The sequence below is a fragment of the Parasteatoda tepidariorum genome, chromosome 5 (assembly GCF_982258835.1).
Source record: "Parasteatoda tepidariorum strain Cologne lab strain chromosome 5, Ptep-v5.0, whole genome shotgun sequence".
Lineage (NCBI taxonomy): Eukaryota > Metazoa > Arthropoda > Arachnida > Araneae > Theridiidae > Parasteatoda > Parasteatoda tepidariorum.
In genome coordinates, this window is record NC_141759.1 from 70,426,754 (window position 1) to 70,453,724 (window position 26,971).

General features: G+C 29.0%; 1 protein-coding gene across 1 annotated transcript in view; it reads right to left on the minus strand.

The window, feature by feature from the left end:
- The window catches only part of LOC107436409 (fatty-acid amide hydrolase 2-B), a 47,372-nt gene that overhangs the window by 7,377 nt on the left and 13,024 nt on the right, over nt 1–26,971 (minus strand). The window contains exons 2-3 of the mRNA XM_016048120.5: nt 14,386–14,605; nt 12,132–12,341 (exon numbers count right to left, since the gene is read on the minus strand). Coding sequence (XP_015903606.2) covers nt 12,132–12,341; nt 14,386–14,605 — 430 coding nt within the window. The remainder of the gene's footprint in view (nt 1–12,131; nt 12,342–14,385; nt 14,606–26,971) is intronic.

The following is a 26,971-nucleotide window of genomic DNA, read 5'->3' on the forward strand; positions in this document are numbered from 1 at the left end:
ATAATAATCTACATATTTTTCAATAGAAAAATCTAAAGTTTCAACTGTTTTTATTTATTAGAAGCTGAAAAAAATTAAAATTAATTATTTTTAAAAAAATAATTTGGCGACAATAAAAAAATGATTAAATGGGGCGATTAATATTAAAATGTGATAAACTTGCGAGGAACTTGACTTCGCGCGCGTAGTGTAAAATTTCATTCATATTTTTTTCGCTAATAATCGTTTGCTAATCTTTTTATTTTTATTTCTTTCAAACTATAAAATATGATGTTTCTTTTTAGTCATTTAATAATGTATTTGTAATTTAGTAAAGAAATTATGAATAAAACATTTTGAATAAAAAACACTTTATTCAACGAATGTCTAGTTTTATAAAGGCGTGCTTCTGATAGAATATGATTATGCACCAGATTGTGCTTACTTAATGTGATTATTTTTTAATTTTTGATTTTCTTTTTCAATAACTGATACAATTTCAATAATATACACACGTATGCATAGATTTGGAATAATATATTTATCAATTTCTTGAATATATATTTTATAATTATTAATACGAATGCGTAGTCAACATTTTTAATCATCTTAAAACTTCCCCCGGTGGCTGAGCGGTAGCGCTTCGCCCTGTCGTTCCTCGGGCCGGGCAAGGCTGACTCAGCCTTTCATCCCTTCAGTGGGTCGATAAATAAGTACCAAGCATGATTGGGAACTAAACACTGGGGGTTCCGCGTTCGGCTGACCACCTGACCGGAACATCTGCTCCTACACCCTAGAGCCCTAGGTCCAGAAAACTGAGATGGGCATAGTAGGCCTTGGCCCTCCATGGGCTGTCGTGCAGCTGAGTTTAGAGTAGAGTTTTTTAAAACTTCTTTACATCTTATATATCGCCTTAATCTTAAAATAAATTAGTAAATTACCTGTCTATGCGTGTTTCGCAGAATTATTTTTCTAACTTTTTTATTGAATTTTAATGCAATTTTTTTTAAAATTCTATTATGTATATTTTTTTCCAATAATATACTAATCAATTGTTTAAGTACTTTAATTTATGTTTTTCTTTAAAATAAAATTACTTTTTAAATTATTGTTAAGTTCTTATTGAAAGAAAACTTAAAATTATTGCCAGCTATCTGAGAATTAAATCTTGTTAAGAAATTAAAAATATTCTACTGATCACACTCAATATCATTCGAAGCAGAACAGCTGACTATTTACTAAAAATACTATTGTTTACGAAAAATGAAGATAAATTATTAATTTTATTTTTTTTATTACTTCTTATTTATTCGAGTAATGAAAAGTAAATGCGTATGTGCGCACATGGGAAAAATTTAACAGATTGTTTTGTTTTTTAAATGAACAAAAAACTATGGGCATGCAATTTTAATTCAACATTCAAAGTTAATCTTGTGCGCTAACCCTTTTAAGTTACCCTTTTGTCTTAAAAAGTTGAAAATATTTTCTTTAAAAGTTGTTTGTATAATTTCTCAACTTTTGCACAGTTCAAAAAAATATTGCTATATCAGGAAAATGTTCGATATGCCTTGTTTTGTTAAACAACTACTAAAATAAAAAATTGCAAAAAGATTTGAAAAATGTGCTATTTTTAGAATCATCATCTCAAAAATTGTTCTTTTACTCCATTTGACTTTTTTCTTCTTAAATAACTTATAATCATAGTTTTAACACACGTTTTGAAGAAATTATGTATACAAATTTCTCCTAATATTTCGTAATAAAAAAACAAGAATATTAATGATTTATTTATACAGTGAAACCTGCCAAGTTGACCACACTTGTAAGTTTTACACCTGAATAAGTTGACCTCAATTATCAAGAACAGAAATTTTCCTACATAATAAAGAAGCAAAACCTTTGTAACTTGACCACCTGTCTATCTTGTATGTTGACCACTGAAATAAGTTAATTTTGTCTAGGAGTATTATGAAATTCTATTCTAAAACCCTCATAAATTGACCAGAAAAAAAAAATTCAGAAAATTTTCTGTCATTTCGCAATGTATGTTAATATTTCACTTGTTTGGTGAAATAGTGTAAAAAGCTAATCTAAACCTTTTTGTGAGTTGACCATCTGGGGAAACTGTAGGGAGTCAGCTTTTGACCATTTCTTTCATTCATTCATTGAAAACAGGTGTGTTAGTTGAAAAGTTGCTCTTCCAGTTGCAATAGTGAGCAAATAGGCTTGTATGCGTAGTAATAACAGAATAAATTTTAAAGTGTTAAAATAATTTTGTTTTGTTAAAGTTTTCAATGTTTTCGTGTTCTGATATTTTAAGAAATTATTTTTATTAAACACTTCACATGCATGACTAACAAAATAATTTTTTTTAAAAGTTAGTTAAATATTAAAATTATTTCTGTGTAACAAATTGAAGTTCGTTTAGGTTTAAACACATTTCTTGAGATATTCATTTGGCCATTTGCTAAATCAAATTTTTAAGTCAAGTAAAAAAAAAAAATTTAATGTATAGCAACATGTAGGAAACGAAAAAGTAAACAATGTCCCACCCCTTCTATAAGTTGACCACTTGTCTACGTTGGCCACTAAAACAATGCACATGAAGTGGTCAACTTACCCAAGTTTTACTGTAATTGTTTCATTGAACCAGAGTAGTTAATTGTTTTCGTAATAATCGGCCTTACAACTATTTAACTTAGATTCTTTGGACTAGGCGTCACTTCATGCATGTCTTTCGAGATTGAAATTTCAAAGATAAAATGTAAAAATTACAAGAATGCGTAAGCTGGTTTCAACTAACAAAAAAAAAGGGACAAAATCGTTGGCAAAAGAAGTTATCTCATGAAAAGAGTGTCAGAGTTGAAAAATTATTGTAAAAACTGTAACAATTGTTACTCTTGTTTAATTAAGGGTATTATAAACCTAATTTTCGTTTAATCATGTTTTTTAAAGAACTAACGAAAGGAGTGTGTAAATAACATCAACTCTTTTTACTGCAAACTAAGTTTACTTAATATCATTTGCAAATATTAAGAAGTACAAATTCTTGACTTGCTCCTTAAAATAAAGTTTTATTTTAATCGTAGTTGAAGAAGTACGGATATAGTTAAGGGAGGTATGCGACATTCGGAAAAAAAAAAGTCGTGTGATAGAGATAGTTTTAAACAGAACGAATTAGTTCTTTTAATTGAAATGCTGACAATATCATTACAGCATTTTGGTTAACAAGTGCCATGAAAAAAGGTTCTGAACTTAAGATATGGATTTTAATATATTTTCCTATTTACATACCTCCTTGATCTCCGCACCGTTTTAATATTCTGTAAAGCATAAAATGAAATAATGTTGAATAAAAAAATAGATTTCAAATGAAATATTTTATTTTCCTTAATACAGGGTATCTGTTACATTTTAGATTTTCAAATTCATAACTTTTCATGTCTAATTCCAAGAATTTTCATGATTTAACGAAGTTACTATTTTCTCCGATAAAAACAGAATAATAAATTCAAAAAGCATTATAATCACATTATATAAAATAGGTATAACCAAAACACTGCAGTAAGAAAGCACTTTAATACAAAACCCCTCTGTTTAAGCTTTTAGCTCAATTTCCGCTTTTGGTTTCATATTTTGTAATGTGGCAATCTTCTTCGAAAATATTTTAAATAATTCTTTAAAAATTTCACGTTCATGTAATAAGTTCATTTGAATTCGCAGCTCGCTTTATAGATTTCGTTTCATGTTTTATTCTGTTTCTTCTTTATACTTAATTTTCTGATTTCGCTTGATATTTTTACTTATTGTGTTCCATTATGTTTGTAATTTTTTTGTAAAATTTTTTTGAGTGCTTCTCAAACTATTGCATTGGTATTTTATTTTGGCTATATTGATCCAATAATAGAAAGTACTATTTTTTTGCTGATATAATCGTGTAAGCTGATGAAAAGATTATATCTTTTATTTTCCGGATATTTTTAGAATTTTTTTTCCGGTTTCTTGCTGTTTTATTTTTTATTATTATTTTTCTTCCCCCCTTTTTTATTGTTCCGTAATTTTTCCCAAGTTTTTTCTACATTTTGAACTTATTTACTTATTTTATGAGTTCTATTTACTTGCAGCTTATGCGCAATAAATAAAACTTATTATTTTTCGTAATTTTCTTCGTGTTTTTTTGTTTTTATTTAATATATATATATATCAATCAAAATGCTTTTAAAATGCCTTATAACATTTATTAAGTTTTACAATTTTATCGAAAATAAATACCGTGATTTCTATAAAATTTTGCGATTATGCATCAGAATAGCTATCTTTTTTCAGGTCCACCTTTGCTTGATCACTTTTTTTTCCTTTCCTAAGAAACTCGAAGTGCGGGGCAAAAGCATTTAACCCTACAACTCTTCATAAATTTATGATAACTTATGAAAATTTGGTTTTAATTCAAAACTGTCATACAAATTACATTAAAACAGCTTTACAAAAATAAATAATGTCGGATAAAAATTCAAAGATTCTATAATCTTGGAGAATCAAAAATAATTTATTAATTTATTTAAATTTCCTTTTTAAAGGAGATTTAAAAAAAAAAAAAAAAAAAAGCCCAGAAAGCAACATGTAAAATTCTTTTGGTTGCTTAGCAACGAGAAGCACTATCTTTTCCCATCTTGTCATTCATTCAGTTTCTTTATGGTTGTTATAAATTATTTTCCCTTCTATGGCGAGGTAATTTGGCATATTTTTAAACCATCGCCAGATATATAAATCCCTATTGCGACCTAATTTACAACCCATTTTTTTCGAAATTTTGTCTACCCCCCCTATTTTAAGGGTCAGGATTCCAAATATGTAAAAAAAAATACATGTTTATTCAGAGAAAGTACGTTTTTGTGTCTGATTTCGTAACTTAATTAATAGTTAGCACTAATTAATTAGCATATTTGAAGTCACCCCCGGGAACCATTAAGATTGACACTTAGATCGTGAAAATCCGATCATTAGAACAAAAGTTATTCAGGGTGATATCTTTTTTTTTTTTGCGGACTGTACATGAAACAATACCGCTGTGCAAGCAAGTTACAATGATAATTTTGTAGTTCTTATTAATAAACTAAAGATCGAAAGATAAAAAGGAGGAAAAAAAATGGTCAAGCTTTTACGATGTAGAATAGTTTAAATGCAGATCTGTGCCCCCGTACGCGTATTGACAAAACATACCGTAGATTGTAAAGGGGTTGGCGAAAATATCTATCGGCGTTGAAGGAGCGTCTCGCAAATCGCCAAACAGCTGTGTGCTTATGTTTTTGTTTTCGGTATCACGTATCTATCATTCACCAAGTTATATATGGGTGTGACATTTCAGAGTTTCAAATAAGCTGATCTTCATTAGATTCTTCTGCATTAAATGAAATATAAAGCGTATTTTTTTGTTACAGCTCCGACATAATCGTTTGTATTTGTTAACATAATTGTGTTTATTAGCGTTTTTTAGAAGGTCGTAATAAAACTAGGATAAAAATAATTATATATTATTGCCTCCATAGCCTCCTTCTGTATTTTCATAACTTTCATTAAATGTATACGCGTATTTCGAGTAGTGAACTTCTTTACCTACTCATCCACTAATTAAAATTAATAATTTCACAATAACCTCTAATCCTTAATAATGAAATGATTATTACAATAAAGTTTGTTTACTTAAAAGATTAAAAAAAAAAATTTATTGTTCAGCAGTGACTTTGTTACTAATTCTATATTCATTAATTAAACTTAATGGTTCTGCTCGATAACCATTTACAATTTTTTTTTAAATTTTATTTAAATTTCAGTTATTATGGAATTCCTTAAATATTTTTCGACGTAGAGATTATTTAGCAATAATGCGAAAAGCTGAAATTTATAAATGTATAATATTTATAAATGTTTAAGAGAATTATTAGCAGCTATTTTGTACTAATTATTTTAGTTGAAATGTTCATTATACACAGTTTTATAAAAATCATCGTAAAATTCATTGAACGATGGAGACATTGACATTTTAAAATGCAAGTAGAATTCAATAATCATTTCATTTTATAACTGTAAAACTTTAGATAAGTAACTTCGTTATAAAGTTTTACATGATACGAGAATATTATGCTATTGCTTTATAATGAAAGAACAACATTTTAAGTTCTAAACTTTTTGTGGAAAAGAAAAAAAAAACGAAATTTTTTTCCTGTCATCGGTGTTAGCGATTAGAGAGTGTTTTATCGTATAAATGTTAAGTCAGTACTGTTCCATTTTAAATAAAAATGCATTTTGCTCCGGAAAAAAAATTACTTGAATTTGTCAATAGAAATTCCCTAATTATTGTAGCAAGAACTTTTAAATTTCTAATCAAACTTTCCTCTATTATAATTTTGTGCAAATAATTATTATTAATAATATAAATTACTATTAAAAGGAATTAATTGAGAATGTTCAATTTTAATAAATTAACTGTTTACGCAATCAGATTAATAACTTTTTTCATAATTTGCAAATGGAGAAAAAGTCTTTTACAGTTTAAAAGTGAAAAGAAAAATAAAGTTGAGATTAAATTTATAAAGTAAGCATAACTCGAAGGAGGTTGAAGTAAGGGCATTGAAATCAAAATTTCAAAAGAAAAAAAAATCACCTTTTAGTGTACAGTGAGCAATAAACGAAAAATCTAAAACTAACTTTTGATCTAATGATCAGATGTTTACGTTCTAGGACTCAAACTTTAGATTTAGAATTTCCTTAATTCCCCACCACTATTGTAGATATTTACTTTTCACCTAACTTGTAAAATTTTAAAGTTTAGAATTTCTTACAGAATCACTCAGGCGAAGTGATTGTGTTTTATTTAAATATTATTTAGAAAGAATTTTTCTAAAAGTATTTCTTTTAAAGTTTTAATCAAACTTTTGTTTTTTATTTATCTATAGTTATTACAAGTTAAGTTGAAATGAATGCCGCCCTGCTTTGCATATTTCAAATATTATTTCTAAAGAAATGTATAACTTATCATTAAACACTCAGGACCTTACAATTGTAAATCAAACAATCACTACATTTATTTATTAAAAAACACTCTTATGACCTGATAATAAATTGATCTAAATCTTAAATGTGAGTTTTATAACATATAATTTATTTAAACTCAGCACATACATCTAACCTCTGTTGTCGCCAATGTCTCAATTTTAAAATATAGTTTTTCTTTTATAAATTTTCTGATATTTTCATATGAGGGATAGTATTAAGTTCGAGAATTAAAAATTTGTGCCCAAAAAAGTTGCTAAAAATTATAATTATTATTAATATATGACAACAGGAAGTTTTTAATTGAAGGTTGAAATTTTTTTTAATTATGTTATTTTTTAATTATATTTTTAATTACCAAACTCATATAACAGTATTTAGGAATCTATAAATTTATGTTACGTATGATAGTTGCATTATAACCTGTACGCAATATGTGTAAATAAAATATATTTTTAAAATTGTGCATTTTCTATTAATTGCATTCATTATTCTTATATTGAAAAGGTATCAAGTTATCTATGACCTCCATAATGAATGAAGTATTTACCGACTTTTCTATATATTAAGGAATTGAATCAATTTTTCACAAAGTTTAAAATCTCATCTCATTGCAAAAAAAAGTTATTTCATAAAATTATGCAAAAAAGTAATTTAATATATATTTTTTTTATAATGAATGCTTCTAGTAATGAAACAAACGCTTTCAAACTTTATTTTAAAAATATTGATTATTTCGTTTGCAAGAAACTATTACTTTAAAGCGCGATAACATTTTTGAATACTCTATTTTTTTTCTAGTAAATAATATGTCTTTGTTAGTTTCTAAAAAAATAATCTTTATAAAAAAGCTTACATTATTCTTTTATAGAGAATAATGATTTCATAGAAAATATCACTAAAATAAAACAGGTTATGTTTTCTTACAATAAAAGTTAAATAGAATTAATTCTTCAAAATAGCGTTTCAATAAAACATAGTATTAAAATGTTACGTTATTTTTTGTGATTGGTTCATTAATAAATTATTTTTATTTCTTCGCAAACACAATTCTTGTAAAAAAAATTAAAAAATTGAATCTGTTTTATCAAAAAACTAGATCGTTTTATAAAATATAAATTATAGCGCTTAATAAAATATGAATAGAGTGTATTTGTAAAGTGATCCTAACAATAAAAAGGTGTTATTTTCTTTTTTATTTTCTCTACTGAAAGGAATTAATGAGTTATTTTTATTCATAATGGCTAGTCGAGGAGAAGAAGAAAATATCGAATTACACTGCTTAGGTTAATGTAATTTCGTTCTCCCACCACATTTACGCGTAATCCATCGCCAACTCCACCTGCAATCGCCACGTTTACAATCTACGGTATGTTTTGTCAATACGCCCCCCGTACCTGGCGTCCTTGCGGATGAAACAATATCATGGTAAACGCAAACTATAGTGATAATGGTGTTTAAATTAATAAAGTAGGAAAGTAGAAAAAAAAAGAGTCAACGTAAGAAATTAAATAAGCCTTTATGAAGGCCACGCTACAGACAGAATATGCAGAATTAAGTCTCTGTAAAACTGGTTACTTTTCATATGAAAGAATGTCATGGAAAAAACAAGTTAGGAAAATTTTTTACTATTATTATTTATTTATTTATTTCGGACACAACTTATAATTAAGCTGACCAGCGCCCTCTGGAAACTAAAAGACTGACAAAAAAAATTTAACAAAACATTTGAAAACTCATTTTTTTACTTTACCAATCATTCAAAAAAAAAAAAAAAAAATATCTATTTTTTGTTCCTTTTGGGACTTAAAAGAGATCATTACAGCTCTCTCTGAAACTTTCGTTCTGTGTTAGAAAAAGAGCATAGCTCAAAATGCTCGCGTAAATAAGTAAATATACATCTTTAAATGCTTATTTAATAAAATGGACATAAATAAAAAGTGCGTATTTAAGAAAATGGGCAAATCAAAAAGGCACTCAAAATGCGGCTTTTCAATGTTAAAGAGTGAAAACCAAACTTTTCGAAACAAGTAGATTTGGAATTTTACTAACTTTTTTAAGCAATAAAAACAATTATGCCATATGGAGAAGCGCTGGCTCAGGGTATTCAGCGTTATACCAGCGTATTACCAATTGCAGCATATACCTCCCAATTCGACCCAGGTTCGAATCTGGTTGATACGAATTCTGCTCCCGGCTCGAACCAACCACAGTGATGACGTAAAATATCCTCAGTGGTTGACGGATCATGGGTTACAATCCCCTTTGCCGTTGGTTTAACCATAAAAGGTTTTCGTGGTTTTCCTCCCCATGTAACGCTAATGCGGTTTAGTTCTACGCTAATGTGGTCTATCAAAAAAGTCCTCCACGAAGGCTAGTTCGTCCGAATGCTTGATCCAGAAGTCCCCTTGTCTTCTGGGTTGGATTCAAAATTACAAGGCTGCGAGTTGAACATTGATAGTCATAAACTCACAAAAGGATCTGCTATTCAATGCAGATAATGAAATAAAATAAATTACGTATTACGAAGCGAATCCCCCGTCACGCGATTCACATTTCGGAGACGATACGGCTGAGTTCATTGCATTGCAATTGTATCTTTTGAGACATCATTAAGTTACATAAGTGTGACTTTGTGTAAATTTCTTTAAGATTCTTCTTTTTTCTTTTTTTGCGAAATATTTTTTAAGAGCATGAGAAACATTTATCATGAAATAAAAATATTTCCGGTATCAGAAAAAATTCTTGTCTCCACGTGCCATTAATCTTATGAAAACTTCACGGAAAAAAAAATAATAAACAGTTTCCTCTTGAGTCTTACTTATTTTTAAAAAAAAACTGACTAAAATGAAACAAACTTCGAAATTTGATTGTATTTTTGAACACTTCAACACATTTGCAATTGCAATAATGCAATGCACAACGCAATTTTTTGCATCATTTAAAAAAATATCTAATTTTACTTGACAAAATACAAAATTTGAGCAAAATTGGTTGAATAGTTCCTGAGAAATCGAAGTTTAGAAAAGTATATTGGAAATTCGATTTTTCAGGAACTATTCAACCTTCGAATCAAATTTTGTATTTTGCCATGTGAAATCAGATACTTTAAAATTATGTAAAAAAATTGTATACCTTAGAACTCAAAAATTTTTCGACTGTTATTAAATGAAAAATAATAAATATTTACTAACATTCTTTTTTTGCATGGAATTATCTTTGGATAAAAGAATTTTATAATTGTGGGCAAAAATTTTTCAATTCGTTAAAAAAGTTGTGGAGATCTGGCGAAATACGCAAAAAATAAAATTAACATTAGGCGATCCAAACTCTGAATCGCTCTCCAGATCAAACTATGGAGACCACATTTGACTGATTGTGGTTACCCTCAATATTTTGGGGGTCAGATATCCGAATCCATTGTAAAAAAGGTATGCTTGTTCAGAAAAAATGAGTTTTTGTGTCTGATTTCTTAACTTAAAATATCTTTTGCAATAATTAACATATTTGAGGTCACCTTTTTGAACCATTAAAATTGAGTCCTAGAACGTGAAGATCCGATCATTAGATCAAAAATTATTCAGAATAGTCCGGGTTTTTTTCTTCTTTTTCTTTTGCGCATTGTACACTGTTAGTATCACTATTATAAATTTATAAGAACGGTGTTAACCCGGGGAAAAAAACTTAAATTTGATGGGGGGGGGGGAAAGATTTCTCGCTACAATAAAATGTTGCTAACGACGCCGCTGTCGCTGTTTTGGGTATTCTATATTTCGTTACTTTTTGTTTTCCTACGCTAAAACTAAGATTTAGAAACTTGAAATTACGTATGTGGGAAAACGCAAAAAGAGTGCAATGGACTGGGGGAGAAAATAGTTAATAATTCAGAAACTATTTCTATAAACCTTTAGTAAAAAATAAAATATGAACCACTCAGCAGTTCGCAGAGATGAAAAAATAGAATTTATATTTGACGTGCCGGGAGAGGTCCGTTTTTATTTACGAACTTATAGAGTTCTTTTCGAAATTTTCACAAGTTCAAAAGTTATAGTAATTTTAAAAAACTTGTTTCGCAAAATTTTCTCAGTTTTTCATTCTTCTTTATAAATATTGTTCCATTTCTATTGTTCCAAGAAAAATGTATTTAACGATCCCAAGGTTTTTATTTTCATACTCGTCCTTTAGTTGATGCCGAAAGTAACAAAAAAAAATGTTTAATATAGCCAAATATAAATCTTAGCATTTATATTGAAATTTTTAAAAGACTCTTTTCATGACAGTGATAAGAATTATTTTTGCAAAAAGAATTTATTCATTAAGCAAAGCTATGACGCCCATTTCAGCAAGCTCCGAAAGCTGCTAGTTATTTTGATTAAAAAAAAATAGATAAGATAAGATTACTTGGCTCGCGATTTATAAATTTTAATAAATCGGGAATTATTTAGTTCAGCTCTTGATAACAAATAAGAAGCAGTGTGTTATTTTTTTTTCTTTTTTTTTCTATTTTTTTTTTCATAAATTTTATTAACTTGGCGATCAAACAAAACAAAAAAATATCGACATTTTATTTATATTTAATAAATTAATCTATGACATACAAATTTTACTTTAACCTTTTTAAAAAAAACTTCATTGTAGTGAATATCGGGCAATGAAATTTAACCTCTTGAAAAAAAATCCTTTTTTTATAGCCGTCATTGAACAGCCGACCCAATTTAGGGTTTACGACTACTAATGTTCAACTCCGTAACCTTGTAATTTTGAACCCAATCCAGAAGACAATGAAACTCTTAGATCAATTATTGGGAGAAATTTGCCTTTCGTAGTTTTGTTGTTTTCGTAGTATTTGATTTCGTAATGTTGTTCAGTGCTGATTTATAGATAATTTTCGTTTTCTTTTCTTATTTTTTTTTCTTAGTTCACGACATACGAAGAACTGGTGTTCAATTAGTTATAATATAAAAAACGTAGAAGAAAAATGATTTTGTACACACACGATACATATATTTCTAAATTGGGCCATCATTACAACAAATTTTATTAAACATATATATTTCAAAACTATTCAGTCATTACACAACAGATAAAAGAGATACACTTACCACTGCTTCCTCCGACTGTGCGTGTAGTATCATAAGGATTGCTCGTTCTTCCATGAAGGTTGTTATAAGTTTCCCACCACATACAAATCTCACTAGTGTTGGTTAGGGCTAGAGGAATGGCTCCACAAGCTCTTAATCTTTGAACTGGTTCACAATCTTCGCTTGCAATAATGCCCTTACGGCACACCAGACCACAAGTATTAGGAAGACCTAAAAAACGAGACAAAATGAAATTCTTCAAGAAAAACGTATACTGAAAAACAATAGTCTCCATTTAAAAGGATAGTTACTTTCAAATGCAAATATTAATAAGAAAAAGAATTTTGAAAAATATTGAGAGCTTTATATATATATTGCTAAATGAATTGGATAAATTTTTTCGAAAAAGAATATAAAAAATATACGAAAAATCTTAAACTGTTAATTTCGACATTTTGAACGGTTCTTCACGTAGCTTAAGGGAGAAAAAATAAATTTACTATTGCCAAGTCTAAGTACAAAAACTTTCAGGAAATGCTAACTTACATTACTTTCGAAAGACGTGGAGGAATTTTTCGATAATGATAGACGGCTATTACGATAGTGATACGCCTTGCGTTTCTTGTTTTAGGTCTTGCAAAAATAATATTTCCTCCTTTTTAATCAGCTTAAAAAAAGTAGTATTTTTTTAATTAAATTATTACCCAGTGGCAAAATGGGTCTTCTTTTGAGTTTGATGGCGTCACCACACTTTTCAACTGTGTTCAAGAGCAATAGTAAACAGTGCGCATACGTCGTCAATGCATGCGTTACTATGGCGACCGCCGCTGTTTGATACTTTTTTTAGAATTCTTTTTTTCACTTTTAATTTTGTAATGCATTAAGTTAGTGAAATTATTTTTGAGATATGGGACCAGAGAGATCCCATAAATACTTCTTGAGTTGTGAATAAAAGAGAATTTCATCATTTGAACGATATTTTTGTTTTTATTGCTTTAATTAAGAATCAGAAATTCTAGTACTTACCGAGGCTGAAAAAACTTAAGACTAAGAACGTAGATGGAAAAAAAATTAAACAACCATTTTGATAATGGGTAACCTTTGATCGTCTTCCGGCGATGACTTTTTTACACCTATATTACTATTAGTTGTCATACTATCTTATAGTATTATTATTTTTTAATTTATTTCTTTTTTTAAAATCGTTCCATTTTTATTTATTTTTTGTTTTGTGCCTGTAAGTTGAGGTCGGCCAGGAGACGAAATTTCGATTGTGGATAAAATGGCGATTCATTTCGACTGCAGAACTCCAGAAGCAGCAACTATACTTTATAATGTCATCGTAAAAAGAGCTCCTATTGAAATTTGAACAAGTCAGAAAATAGACATTTTCAGTCAGAATTTTTATTGACGAGAAAAGGAGTTTAATTAGTTGAAAATCGAACTAAGTGGAATGAAAGGGCTCAAAAATAGGATTGACAATAGACTCCCATTGACAATAATATGACAATAAATTCTGTTTAAAATGGACAAGAAATGATTCCAACTTGCGAATGAGCTTTAAGCTCAGATAAAACTTAAATAAAGTAATCGGAAAAATAAAAAAAAAATTGTTTGGTAATTAATAGGTTTGGGTATAAGGTACCCAATAGTAGATATTAGTACTACCCCACTTCCATTAAAAGAAAAAAATAGAGCATTTCAATATGTCTTCAATTAATATTCTTAGACTAAAGGCAACTCAATCATCTAAGAAACTAATGTGTAGTTGAAAAGTCAGCGTTCCGCTTAATCAAATATTTTCGCTAATCAAATCCAACCATAGAATTTTGATGACAAGTCTCTAATATATTTCTTATTGAATTAATTATGATTATATTTTAAGATTTTGGATATCTAATTGGTCTACAGACAAATAATCTGGCCCCTTCAGACTTTCTAGGTATGCAGGCATTGTTCAGTCTTTCTAGCAATAATAACGGAATCCAGACCGATATCAAGTTTAGATGTGTAGAAACACGGTATTAAATGAAGCTCTTAAGGATTCCCGCCTAAGGGTGAAAATTTTTTTGTCCGGTAAGCCTACTATAAAAAAGATATATTAAAAATATGATCACAATTTTTAATCCAAACTTGTTTTATCCATTCACCATCTCTCCTGCTTATTAAGTTAAAAAATTAATTGCTGTTTTTTTTCTCCTTTTTCTTTTCTTTTTCTTTTTTTTTTTTTTTTTGAAAAATGTAACAAAATGTTGAAAAGATAATTTTAATTCACCTTTAATGACGAGTGCTTCCTTTGCAGTAAAAGGAACACCTAAAAGCGGCAACTGTTGAGCGATTTGTTGTTCAGAGAGCCTGCCAGATCTTATCAACTGATCAGCGAACTTAGCATCTTTCACAGCTTCTGTGTATCTACCTTCTACAACAGCATTAATAAGTCCATTTATCTGACCTATGCGTTGTATGTAGGCTTTTACAACAGCTTCACTTGAAATCTAAAATAAATAAAATTAATAGGAATGTATCTTTCGCACTACTATTCACAAAACAAAATAAAGCATGGTATGTATAATAGGGGAGGGGGAACACTGTGACAGTTTTTATATAATTCCATAAATTAGTAGAATTTCAGAAACTAATTCCTATAGTTTCAAAACTAACGCAAACATCCCTGGTACTGTCAGATTTGGAGTTCTATAATATGACAGGAAGCAAAAATATGTAACTAATTTTACAGGAAGAAAATGCAGAGATTATTTTGTATACTGTAAAAATCCTTTCAAGATTGTACTATAAATGCGGTTTTTAGTATCGCGATATTTTTGTCATCTAATAAAGTATGATTAAGTTTGATTACGTGTATATATACTATATTCACGTAATCAAAATTAAGAGGATTGTATTCACGTGGAAAAAGGGATTCAACTATAAAGTACAGTAAATTTGCACACAGTGTATCAATGTTTTTAATATAAAAGAGCACTGGATCAACCATCAACTATACATAATTCATATCAAGAAAAATAGCTAAATAAAAAAAAATAACTTTGTTTTGGCTCATGCCTGACATCATGGAGAAATGACTTGTTTCAAAACTCAATAAAGAGCTTTTTTAATCTTAATAAATCCTAATCTCAAGAACCTATTAAAATAAAGAGAATAATTTCTGTTATTAAGAGAGAATTACTTAAGCTCTTTGTTTTTATAAGAAGAAAAAACAACTTTAACAAAAGAACACCAATTTTACTTTTCAGAAGGTACTTTTAAATACATCTGACAGACACAGGAGGTAAAAAAATCTAATTTTCTAAGAGAAGTTATTAGGCAAAATTGTGCACTTAAAATACAAATTTGAATTTTATATAAAATTAAATTCTATAATTGTGTTTTTCTTTTTACAACACATTATGCTAATTAGTGCTTTAATGTCCCACAATGGACTAATCATAAATTCCAGTAGAACCCCGTGTTTTTATAAGGTTTGACGATATTATTCGATTAAAAATGGTTTCGAAATTTCGAGTTTCGAGAGTTTGTGGTAAAAAAACGTCAAATAGCAAACAAAGAAATTATATTTTACTCAGAAATGCAAGTGTAAAACTGGTATTCTTTATTTTGAACTTCCCATTTTCACAATGGAAACATTATAAGACAAAAATTATATTTAAGTGAAAACATTACGTAAGATTTCATATTAGTGTATTTATCAAAAGATGTTTCTAACCTAAGTGAATTAGTAAAACAACCACAGCATTGAAAGAAAAAAAACATTAATAGGCTTACTTAGAATAAATATAAAAGAAAAAACACATTAATACGTTGTAAGTATAAATAGCACTAATTAGTAAATTAAATAACTAAAAATTTTTCCAAAAAATTTATAACGTAGAATGTGTTTTGTCTAAAATTCTAAAAGTAAAAGCACTAACAAAACAAACTAATTAGTTGCTAAATTATATTTCTTTTACACGTGTCAATGTCAAACATGAGATTTCCTAACAGTTATGCAAGTTCAGAAACAAATCTCTTATGTGCGATTTTGAGACGAAATTCTACCTAAGGCCCACACCCAACAACACATCCTTACAGATTAGAACAGCACAGGTGTGTACTTCATTACATCGACCATGAACCTCGCAGGAGGAAGTTATTGAGCAATATTTTTTCAAGGTTTCTGTCGATGCATCTGGAAATAACACATAGAGTGCTAACGTGATGGTGCTTCAGGCTATCGTCGAGTTTTTCGACCTTTGCGGAAGTGGGAAGTACGTAATACTATTTTTTTTGAAGAGAGCATTCTATAGACTAGGCCTGCAACACAAATGTCATCATCCAAATTCTGTAACATTCTACTAAAGTCTTCTTTCTTATCACATTCATATACGAGAACAGAGATTAGAATTAGAAATTAGTCAAGACGAACAGTACAGTATGAGTAATGTAGAGTAGAAGTCATGGATCTTATTTAACAAATCTTCAGGAAAAAGACAAAATTTTTAAGATAAGAGAAAAGAGTAAATGAAAAAAAAAAAAAAGTAGTAATCAGTGAGTATACGAGAAATTTTTTTTACTTAAATGCCATGTGTCAACTGTCAAATCAGTTAATTAAAGCATTTGAAAATATTTACGGTTATTTTAAATATTCAACGCCAAATTTTCAAACTTTTTTTTACCTATTGTTTTATTACGTCAAGTTAGGGACAAATAAGTCCTTTTTTTTCGTACTATATTGCATTATGACTACACAGTTTTCTGTAGTGAGTGCTAATTATCGCTAAAAAAATATGAGAACTGATAGTGGAAGTAAACAAAAGGGTTGCTGTTTGATCGCCAACGTTTGCCACTTCAACGGTTTCTTCGCTGAATGGGCGATTTCGTTTGAATCGACAGAGCCTTCGCTTTTATATAGAAAGACGAAAACGATATTCGGTTTTTTGACACCTTAGAATTAGATAACAAAGCGCAAAATTGAAATATTTACATGAAAATACGTTTCTAATTGTTTCAGTATATACATAATTTAATTTTGAGAATAGTTTTAATGTATTTTTTTTAAGTTTAAATTAAATTAGTTTTAATATATATTGCGTAAATATCTATGCAAACCATAACTTTTATAATTCCATCGTAAAAGTCGTATAGAATTGAAAGTATATGTTAAAAAAATACTCTTTATTTTCATAATTACAACTTTTTTAAATTTATTAAAAGTTAAATAATATTTAAAAAAGTTTTATGTTTCACCGATTGATTTAAAAATATATTTGAAGGAACTGCATTTATTTGTATTTTTAAACTGTTATCTTTATTTTTCTAAGGGAAGTATGTTTGAAGTCTAATTTTTTTAACAGGGAATAAAATGTTCTTGTAAAGTTTGCTAAATTAGAATCATCGTTCACAGCTTTGAGAACTTTGTTTATTGTCGGAATTTCGTTATGGCGGAAAAAATCATGAACTTTCCTTCTTATAGCATTTTTGTCGAAATCGTTAATGTCATCCAAAAAAGTTTTACGAGATTTTGTCCTCTTCGATGAATGTAATGTACTATCCCTTTTATATTCTTTAATAATTCTGAAAACAGAAGTTGTGCTAAGTCCCGATGCAAAAACCGCATGGTCAGCCACATCAACATCTGGTTTTGAATGCATTTCTGTTTTATAATTGTTCAATATTATTTCCTTCTCAGCTTTACTTATGTAAGATTTCTTCTGCCGTTTTTTAGGAGGATTTAAATCCATCACTTTATTTTCCTATTGCTCATGAAACACCTGCAAAAAGACACCACGGTGAAACAAACAACCCTCTAAGAAATAAGAGTTTTTGCTTGACTGCTAGGCGCTATTTGTCATTAATCCGGTGCCAAGCAGACAACGGTATTGCGCCAAATAGCACGCCGCTTTGTTTACTTTCACTATCAGTTCTCGTTGAACAGACTATAGATGTTGATGGTAAATATTTTTCAGATAAATATTTGTATTGTTATTATATCTACATTACATAAAACGCTTATGCGCACATAGTTAAAAAATCGAGCAGAAAGCAAATAAAATAAAGCAAATTTCTTTTCATCCGATGGCATAAGCATAAAGCAAAACAGAAACGAAGTCTTATGAATCTCATTGGTTCAATTTTTACATGCATCTCTAGCAACGAAAAGGATCAATTGGATCCTAAGCGTATGCGGATGTAATACAAATCTTCTCTATCAAGCATTTTTAAGCAAGAACTATGCTGAACAATACTACCTTAGTTTTCAACTACTGTATTGCTATAATCCTTTCTTTTCTTTTTTTTTTTTTTTTTTTTTGCTTGTACATTTTACAACTTTTTGCTAAACTCAAAGATTTGAAGCTGTTGCGAGTCTGAATATATAGATAAATAGAGAAAACTCACAATAGAGAAGCGCTCCTAGCGTCGTGCATTTTCAGCCATGAGTTGCTTTCTAAGCAATTCTTGATCTTTATTATATTACCTACTTCTCTTCTTGCGTTTGTAGCCGCTTTGCTGAATCATGCGGTACAATGGACTAAACCTGAATTACTAATACTAAGACTAAGAACTGAATAGAGAAGCGCTCCTAGTGTCGTGCATTTTCAGCCATGAGTTGCTTTCTAAGCAATTCTTGATCTTTACAATATTACCTACTGCTCTTCTTGCGTTTGTAGCCGCTTTGCTGAATCATGCGGTACAATGGACTTAAACTGAATTACTAAACTGCGCAGTGGGGTTAAATAAGAACGATGTTAAAAGTTCAGACTACTAAAGAATCGGATTTCTCATTTGTGGTAACCCGTGCGAAGGCTTTCTCTCATCTAGGAGGTGCTGGCTAAGCCCCTTGTTCGCTGTCCTAACTAAACTAGTTGCAATATAATTCTCCGTAGTAATTGTTGTTTCATAGCCTAAAACAGTTTTTTCTAAGAAAGTTGAAATTATTCACTTACAATATAAGTACTATAAAGTATTATGTTTGCATACGCGGGTGCCCCCAACTGCCCACGTCTAACATTCATTTCTTTAAAATGTTTTTGAGTCAAATTTGATTGGTAAATGAAAGATCTCGTGTGATTCTATATCCTATATTATTGATTCTATTAAAACCTATAAATAAACATAAATAATTTTCTTTAGTAATCATTTATAATAACATTTCAAATTAAAGTTATATTGTTGTAAGAATTTATATATATATCTGTCGTTGAAAAACCGACCCAATTTTGGGTTTAAGACTACTAATGTTTAACTCCGTAGCTTTATAATCCAATCCAGAAGACATGGAAGCTCATGGATCAGTACCCCCAGAGGTTTTGATCTGTTACGGGAACAAGGAGGACTTTTCAACCCGACAGATTTAACGTGTCTCAGTTACCATTTACTACAGGGGGAGTCTTCGGCCGGCGGGAATCGAACCCACGATCTCTTGGACATGGGCCCAGTGCCCTACCAACCAGAATTTCCCGGCCGTTGTAATAATTTTGGTGAATTCCCAAACGTAATTCATTATTTTCGCCTACCAAACAGCTTGATATATTAAATACAATACGTGCGTGCATCACATTAGGCATGAAGTCATCGTTAAGTTATAAATCCTTTGACTAATTTCTTTAATGGTAACTTATAATTGCAGATTGATGTAATTTTCACCAAAAAACAAATAATTCTAAAACGGTTAAAACGTTTAGAAACCGACTTAAATGAGTTTATCTTGATGTAGCGTAATAAGGTAATATCATAGTATTACGTTATAATAAAGAAATAATTCTAGTTTTAAACTATTAATTTAGTAAACAAGCAAAATTAAAAACATAATAGCAGAGTAAAATAAGGAAAATAAATAGTACAGGTAAATACCATCAAATTTGATGTACAAAAATATTTTATAAGAAACAAAACCATACGGACTTTTATTAATTTTATGCAAATGATAGCTGCAAAAAAAATGTACTGAAATTAATATGGGATAACTGGATCCTACGATGTGATTTTTCCAACCAATAAAAAGGTACCGATAACAATGGAAACTGAGGCACCATCATTAGATTTTTATATATACTATAGTTAAATTAAAGAGACAATTTAAATAAAAAAATATGGTAACCAATATTTCCCTGTCTTTATGAGGTTAAAATAATTAATAAACAATAACTAGGCCTATTACTGATTAAAATTTTAGCAGTGAAAAGGGAATGATGATATTAAAAACGCAACTTTCTCGTCACGGCTGAGTTCTGTCAAGCAGGCACGCAAGCTCATAACTTGATAAAATTCCCCCGGAAAACTTAAGGCTGAAACAGGTATGAAGTTTAACAAAGAAGATGCAATTTAGGAGGTCATGAACAACGAGTATGTAAACAATGAAAGTATGACAACATTGTCTGAATCTCAACATTATTAAAGAGTGAAAAGGCCCTTAAGGTTTTAGAGAAACAAGTTTTATGTTGATGAGCACTTACGTTCATTTACTTTCATTTTTATAAATCGTTCAAGTTCATGATACAGGAAGTAGTATTTATCCTAAATTTTGGGCATAAGAAGCCATTATTTATTCTTTCATTTCAACTTATGAATCTTTGAATAAACAAGATACTGAAACCTTCACAATGAATCATTTATTTAATGATTCATTATAAAGAACGTTTCATACATTTTTTTAATACTTCAAAGTGATTTTTCGTTTTTTTGTGATTTATACGTGCTTTAATCTACTGAAACTAATAGTGAAATTATTTGTAAGCAATATTTTAAAATACTAAAAAAAAATTTCAAAAAATAAAGAACTTGTTTCTGCCAACGAGTTAATAAGTTGTATTTTTATACATAGATTTTTTTTCTTCTAAATTTTAAATCGTAAAACTTTATTTTTAACAAAATTACCGAAAAAATACCCAAACTATTTATTTTTTTTTCCGTATTATCAATAACACTGGGAAAATAAAGCACAGCTTAATGACTCTTTGAAAATAAGCAGCTTTTAAATAAAAGAAATATATATATATATATTTTTTATTGCATAATAATTTTACAAAGATGATTTTGTTCTAAAATAATAAGATTAATTTTACGGACATAAAACGAATTTTCTGAGGTGAACAACGTTCTCTTTTTTAAAAAAAATTTAGAACTTATGTTTTTAAGACGAGAACCATCTTTAGTATTTTACCATGATGCAATTGGCGCAACCAACTGATATCAATACCAGTATTTATGTTCAAACTTCTCTACTATTTCTATCAAAATTCCACCCATGCTATGTGAATTTTATTTAATTTCATGTATTGTACAAGGGATTCAATTGAAACTAATTTGCATGAACTCAAGATTTAAACTTAAATAAGCCAAAGAATTTTTTAAAAAAAAACATAATGCAGAAACTCAATTCTTAATCCCATTTAATAAACAAATATTTAAAAAAAAGAAAAAGATAGAAGTAGAACGCGGTTCATTTGGAACACTCAGGCAGACTGTCAGTTCTAAATACTTGCATTGAAATCTCCGCCTGAGACCATCCAACGTAGTACTTTCTCTTTCAAAATCAGCAAGGCCGCCTTCGAAATGACTCTGGCACGCACAAGTGGGTAATTCAGGTTATGCAACCATGTCTTCAGGGGAGTATTCAACCGCTTTCTTATGACCTAATGGTTACGATGACGAAATCCCCAAAACCACGTTTTCAATCACGTTCTAAATGAACCGAGTGTGTTCTGAGCTATTACTTTCTTTGTTTGCTACCAAATCGAACTGAAACAATTCATTATTCGAAGGTAACCAGGTAGAATTATGCATTTCACTCTAAATTGAGGTGTTCTGGGACAATAATGAACATCACATGCATAATCATCAATGAAAAGTGCTGCAGGAAAAGGTTAATGGCTAAAAAGTTATTGTCAGCCTTTAAATGGACACCTTTTTGAAGAGTTTGCCTACCTGCAACACTAAGGTTTTAACGAAGTAATTTTAAAAGATTTGTCATCGACATTAAAGCTATTGATAATTTTTGAATATGGATCTTTTTTAAGAGTCTATTTACCCAATTCTAATATATTAAAAATTAAACAAAATATTATTTATTCGTAGAACGCGCTTGCTTGCCACGATATCTCTAAATAATTTTTTCATTAAACCATTTCTATAATTATTCAATAGTTTTATTACATCTCTTGAAACGTCTGTACAAATATTTTCGATGATCCTTTTTACTTTGTCGAATAAGCGTCATCCGAATACAGGTAATGCGGCAGTGTTAAACAAAAAGTGTTTTTTAAATAATAATAAAAAAAACTATAATGAATTTTTAAATATACTTTGAGTGTGAAATGAATTTCTTATATGGTACACAAAGATGCCAACTTGCTCCGGACAGCAAATAAATATTTTAAAGTGGTAGTTTATCAATTGTGATTCTTAGTTTAATAAATTCAATTTAATAGATTTTTATCCACCACTATTTCTAAATAATTCGTAGGCGTATATAATTCACCACTTTATAGTAGTTATGTTATACTATACCTTTTAAAAAGTCAAATCTATATTTACTTCAAAAATAGTCAAATCTTTGCAAAATTTAGTTTGCAGTTATTTACCGTTTTTTTAATTATTTTGGCGTGTCCGGAGCAGTTGGCATCTCTGTACAAATGCATGCAGTATTTTGTTATAAGCTATATTTTGTTAGCTAATGTTTTGTCTTGTCAGAAAAATTGTGCTAAATATCTGCACCTTCCGATAAAAAATAAAACAAGGCTAAATAAACGGAATAAAAAAGTTTTAATTTAAATATTTTAAGTAATTTAAGGCAAGCACGAGTACAACAATTTATACATTAAAACTAAACAATAGAGAATATTAATGATACAATTGATGGGCATTTATTAAACGCAGACATTTTTGTTATCATGATGGAATTGTTCGTATGGCGTTTATACATGTTCTCGACATTGAAATCCTCAATTCTTACTGTATTGAATAGAATAGAACATTTTGTTGCACATTACAACAATGAACAATGCATCTAACGAATGCAAAACAGGAAATCTACATAAGAAAAAAAAACGGTAACATCTAATGAAGTAAAATGGGGCAGTTTTTAAAGCGTATAATGAAATCTGTATATCGAGAACTTAGAAGCTTAACTCATGCTCTACTGATCCTAACATATAACCAAATTCAAAATTAAAATTTGTTTCCGCCAATAAAAAGAAAAATTAGTTTTAATTACTGGAAACAAAATTTATTAATATTATTATTAATGGCAACAAAATTCATAAATCTAGACACTAAAATTCGTCTCAAAATCAGACAGATAATTAATTTGGATTAGGAGACAAAGTGTTATATTTCACATGAATTTATCAATAAGTGAGAATAAATTTATTTAGAGGGTTAAAAAAAAAGTATTTTTAATTTAGTTTTTGTTCATTAAGCTTTCGGTTGAGATACAAAACTGCCTCAATTTTTTTAAAACCAGTTAATTTCAATTGATACATCCAAATTTAATTGTAAAACCTTTTTTTAGTCTGAGAGAAAAATTCTAATCTCATAAAATTGGCATGGAAAATTGTAAACAAGAAATCATACTTGTTTACAGTTACTTAAAGCGCAAGCGGGGACCTAGGCCATCCAAATTTTTGGGGCCCTTAGATAAAAAAAATTTTCTCGTACAATTTTTATTTATTCAAATATAAAAGTATTTATATATCTTTTCATTTAAGAAAGCAAATTTAAAATAAAAATAAATAATAATAAATTAAATTTTACCTTATTTTGTTAAATTAAAACTAAAAAAATTATCGTATTTTATTAATATATATTTGAAATTGATTTTTTTTTTAAATTTTGAAATTTAATATAATATAAAATTTAATATAAAATTTAATATATTAATTTTTTTTTAAATATTAAAATTTCTTAATTTTTTAAAATTTATTTTCAAAAGAATTTTTTTAAGGGGGCCCCTAATCATTAGGGGCTCCAGGTCATGGCCTAGTCTGGTCTAATGGGTAATCCGGCCCTGATTTAAAGATTTAAAAAAAAAAAACTCTTACGAGTATCTTAAAACCTTTCAGTTCCTTCCCCATAAAAGAGATTTTTTTTCATACTAAAATTTTGGCAATGCAATGTATTTCGAATTTTCTTATTTTTTTTTAAGACTGTTTTTATAAATTTACAACTGAGTCAATAGAACTTAAAATGAAGTCAAAAGTTTTATTAAGCATAGTATTAAACGATTGATTTACTCTCATCAATTAGTTATTAATGCAAATACTTTTTTTTAATTTACCTATTATTATTTTTCTACCTTTTTAACAATTTAAGTGATCGCTACAAATCATTGTATGGTTAATTTTTTTAACAGCAAACGGATATAAATTTGTTGAAAAAATTGCAGAAGTTGTGAAGGATCTTCACAATTATCTTTTAACTCATTCTTTTCCTTTGATATCTATAAATAAACTGGTATATAATATTAGAGTCAGCAACTCAGCGTGATTCCAACAAGCCTCTGGCCCTTGATCGAAAAAGGTTGCCGACCTAATAAAACAAAAGAATTTTCGCATTTTGTATGGGTGTATTACGTATAATCGCAAGTGCAAGTTGGGGTCGCAGGGCCAGGTTTGTACTTTCTAGCAAAAGCTTCTAATCTCACAATGACGTCAATGTTACAAACTTACTATAACTTTCATCACCGATCAACGTCATCTGAGACGGATCTCTTTGACCTGCGGCCAAGCGCGAAAGCCACGGCTATTCTATGAAGGCGAATTTCTAAATCTTTGAATTGTCCAGGTACTAAAAAAAAGACCGGATGACTACAAGTGAATATTTTGCGTCTGAGATTTAAACTTTGATGTAAGAAGAAGTTCAACATGTAACCTTTAACTTTTGCAATCAATAATAACTAATTATCAATAAAAGCTCGTTAAAAAAAATTATCACTTCATAATTATAATAAAGGTTGAGTTAGTTATTCAATCTTACTAAAACAGGACGAGATTGAATCAAAAGGTCGGATTAAAAGGATGGGAATGCTCAGGGTCTGATTATCGCCTAGGACCAATAGGCACGGGTCTAGGGCCCACACTTTCAGGGGGGCCTCAAAAATTAGTAGAAAGTCCACAATATTACTTTTTTTAAATACTGAACGAAAGAGTTTTTCTCAAAAAAGGCCTTTCTTTATTTCAAATTTTCTTTATATTGTGAAAAACCAAACTCGTGTAAACATTGCACTTATCAAATTCGAAGGTACAGCTGGATTTAAATTGGTGCAATTTTTACTCCAACGGCTTAAGCAAATGCAACGAGAATGCATATTCGCAAAATCACTTATAAATGATTAGTGTCAACAAGAACTAAAAGCTTATTCTTAACAAATATGTAAAGCTGTAGATGGAAGGTTACAATCTTTAAAACAATTCAGCTAATCAGTGACTTACAGCAAAAATCACTAATTTCACTTGTTTGTGGTCACCAAACTATTTTTATTTTCACACAACATTTTATATTTTGCTTTATATTTGGATGCGAAAACTTTATCTTAGAAAAATAATCTTCAATTGTCTGATTTCAAATTTTTAAAAAATGTTTCTCTTAAATCATGCAGTTCAATAGTTTCTTTTTATTGTTAGGACTACTCTTCAGATATTTAATTTCAAAATATTTTATTAGGGGTCCGGAAAATTTTGTGGGCCTTGGGCCTTAATTTGTCTTAATCGGTCCCTGGGAATGCTGCTGCACGCGTAAGTTGCCATATCACTGTATTTACTTTTCAAATATAATAATTAAATTAACATTCCCCATTGAATATTACGGAAAAAAGAATATGGCAATAAAACCTCATTTACAATAAATTTACCTTTAATTGCTATTGCAATTGGCGGAACTCACTATTAAAAAAGGCTCTTTTCCTTTTTTTTCTTCTAAAATTGGTAGTTATGTATGAAAATTTTGTATTTTTTTTATTTCTTTCATTTGTTTAATTAGAGTTTTTAAAGTATTTCAAGCGCAAAGCTTTCAGATCTTAGTCATTCCTCTATTATATCAAATTCAAATTATTTTGATCATAAATGATAAATTTTTTTTATTTCAAGCTTTGAATCAGTTAAATTCAATTGCGATATTTTATAAATAGCAGTTAAGGAATCCTTAACTTCTATTTAAAAAATATCGCACATTAATACGGACATGCAGATAAGATTTAATACTTTTTTTCTTTTCAAATTAGAAGGCTCGATTATGATCGAAATTAAAACTATTGCAGTCTACATGAATATTGGTTTTAATAAATTTACTATTGCATTCTCACCTTCAAGGCAAAAATAATCCACAAAAATCAGGCCTGATGTTTTATAAAAGGATAACTAAAGGCTAATTTTAAACTTAAAAAATTTTAATCACTTAATTTCAGAGCATGTCTAACTATTTTTTAGAGCATTCTAAGGATTTATCTTGAGTAATTACGTATTTCAAAGCATATGGTTAAGAATATATGTAAGGCATTTTTTGAAAGTTTACATAAATTTCAAATTATGACCAAAATAATCAACACTTATAGTTCTGTATTCTAATATAGTTAAACTTTGTGTACACTCTTATAGAGCTCTAGTGTTCATCAAATATAGCAGAGGGTGTTTTTTAATTGCACTTTTTTTTCTTATCTTGGTCAAAAAATTGCATGTCAAAATTAAATTAAACCACACACACTAGCAGCAAAATAACTTGAGCCCTCATTGGACCAATATTCGCGAATCATGGCCGAATAAGGATTCAAAGGGCCGTTATCTGCCGATTTTGGCCCTAATATAGAATTGTCAGATTCCCCGATATTTTATATTCATTAATCAGCCAATATGAGGTCTTATATTGGTCCCATA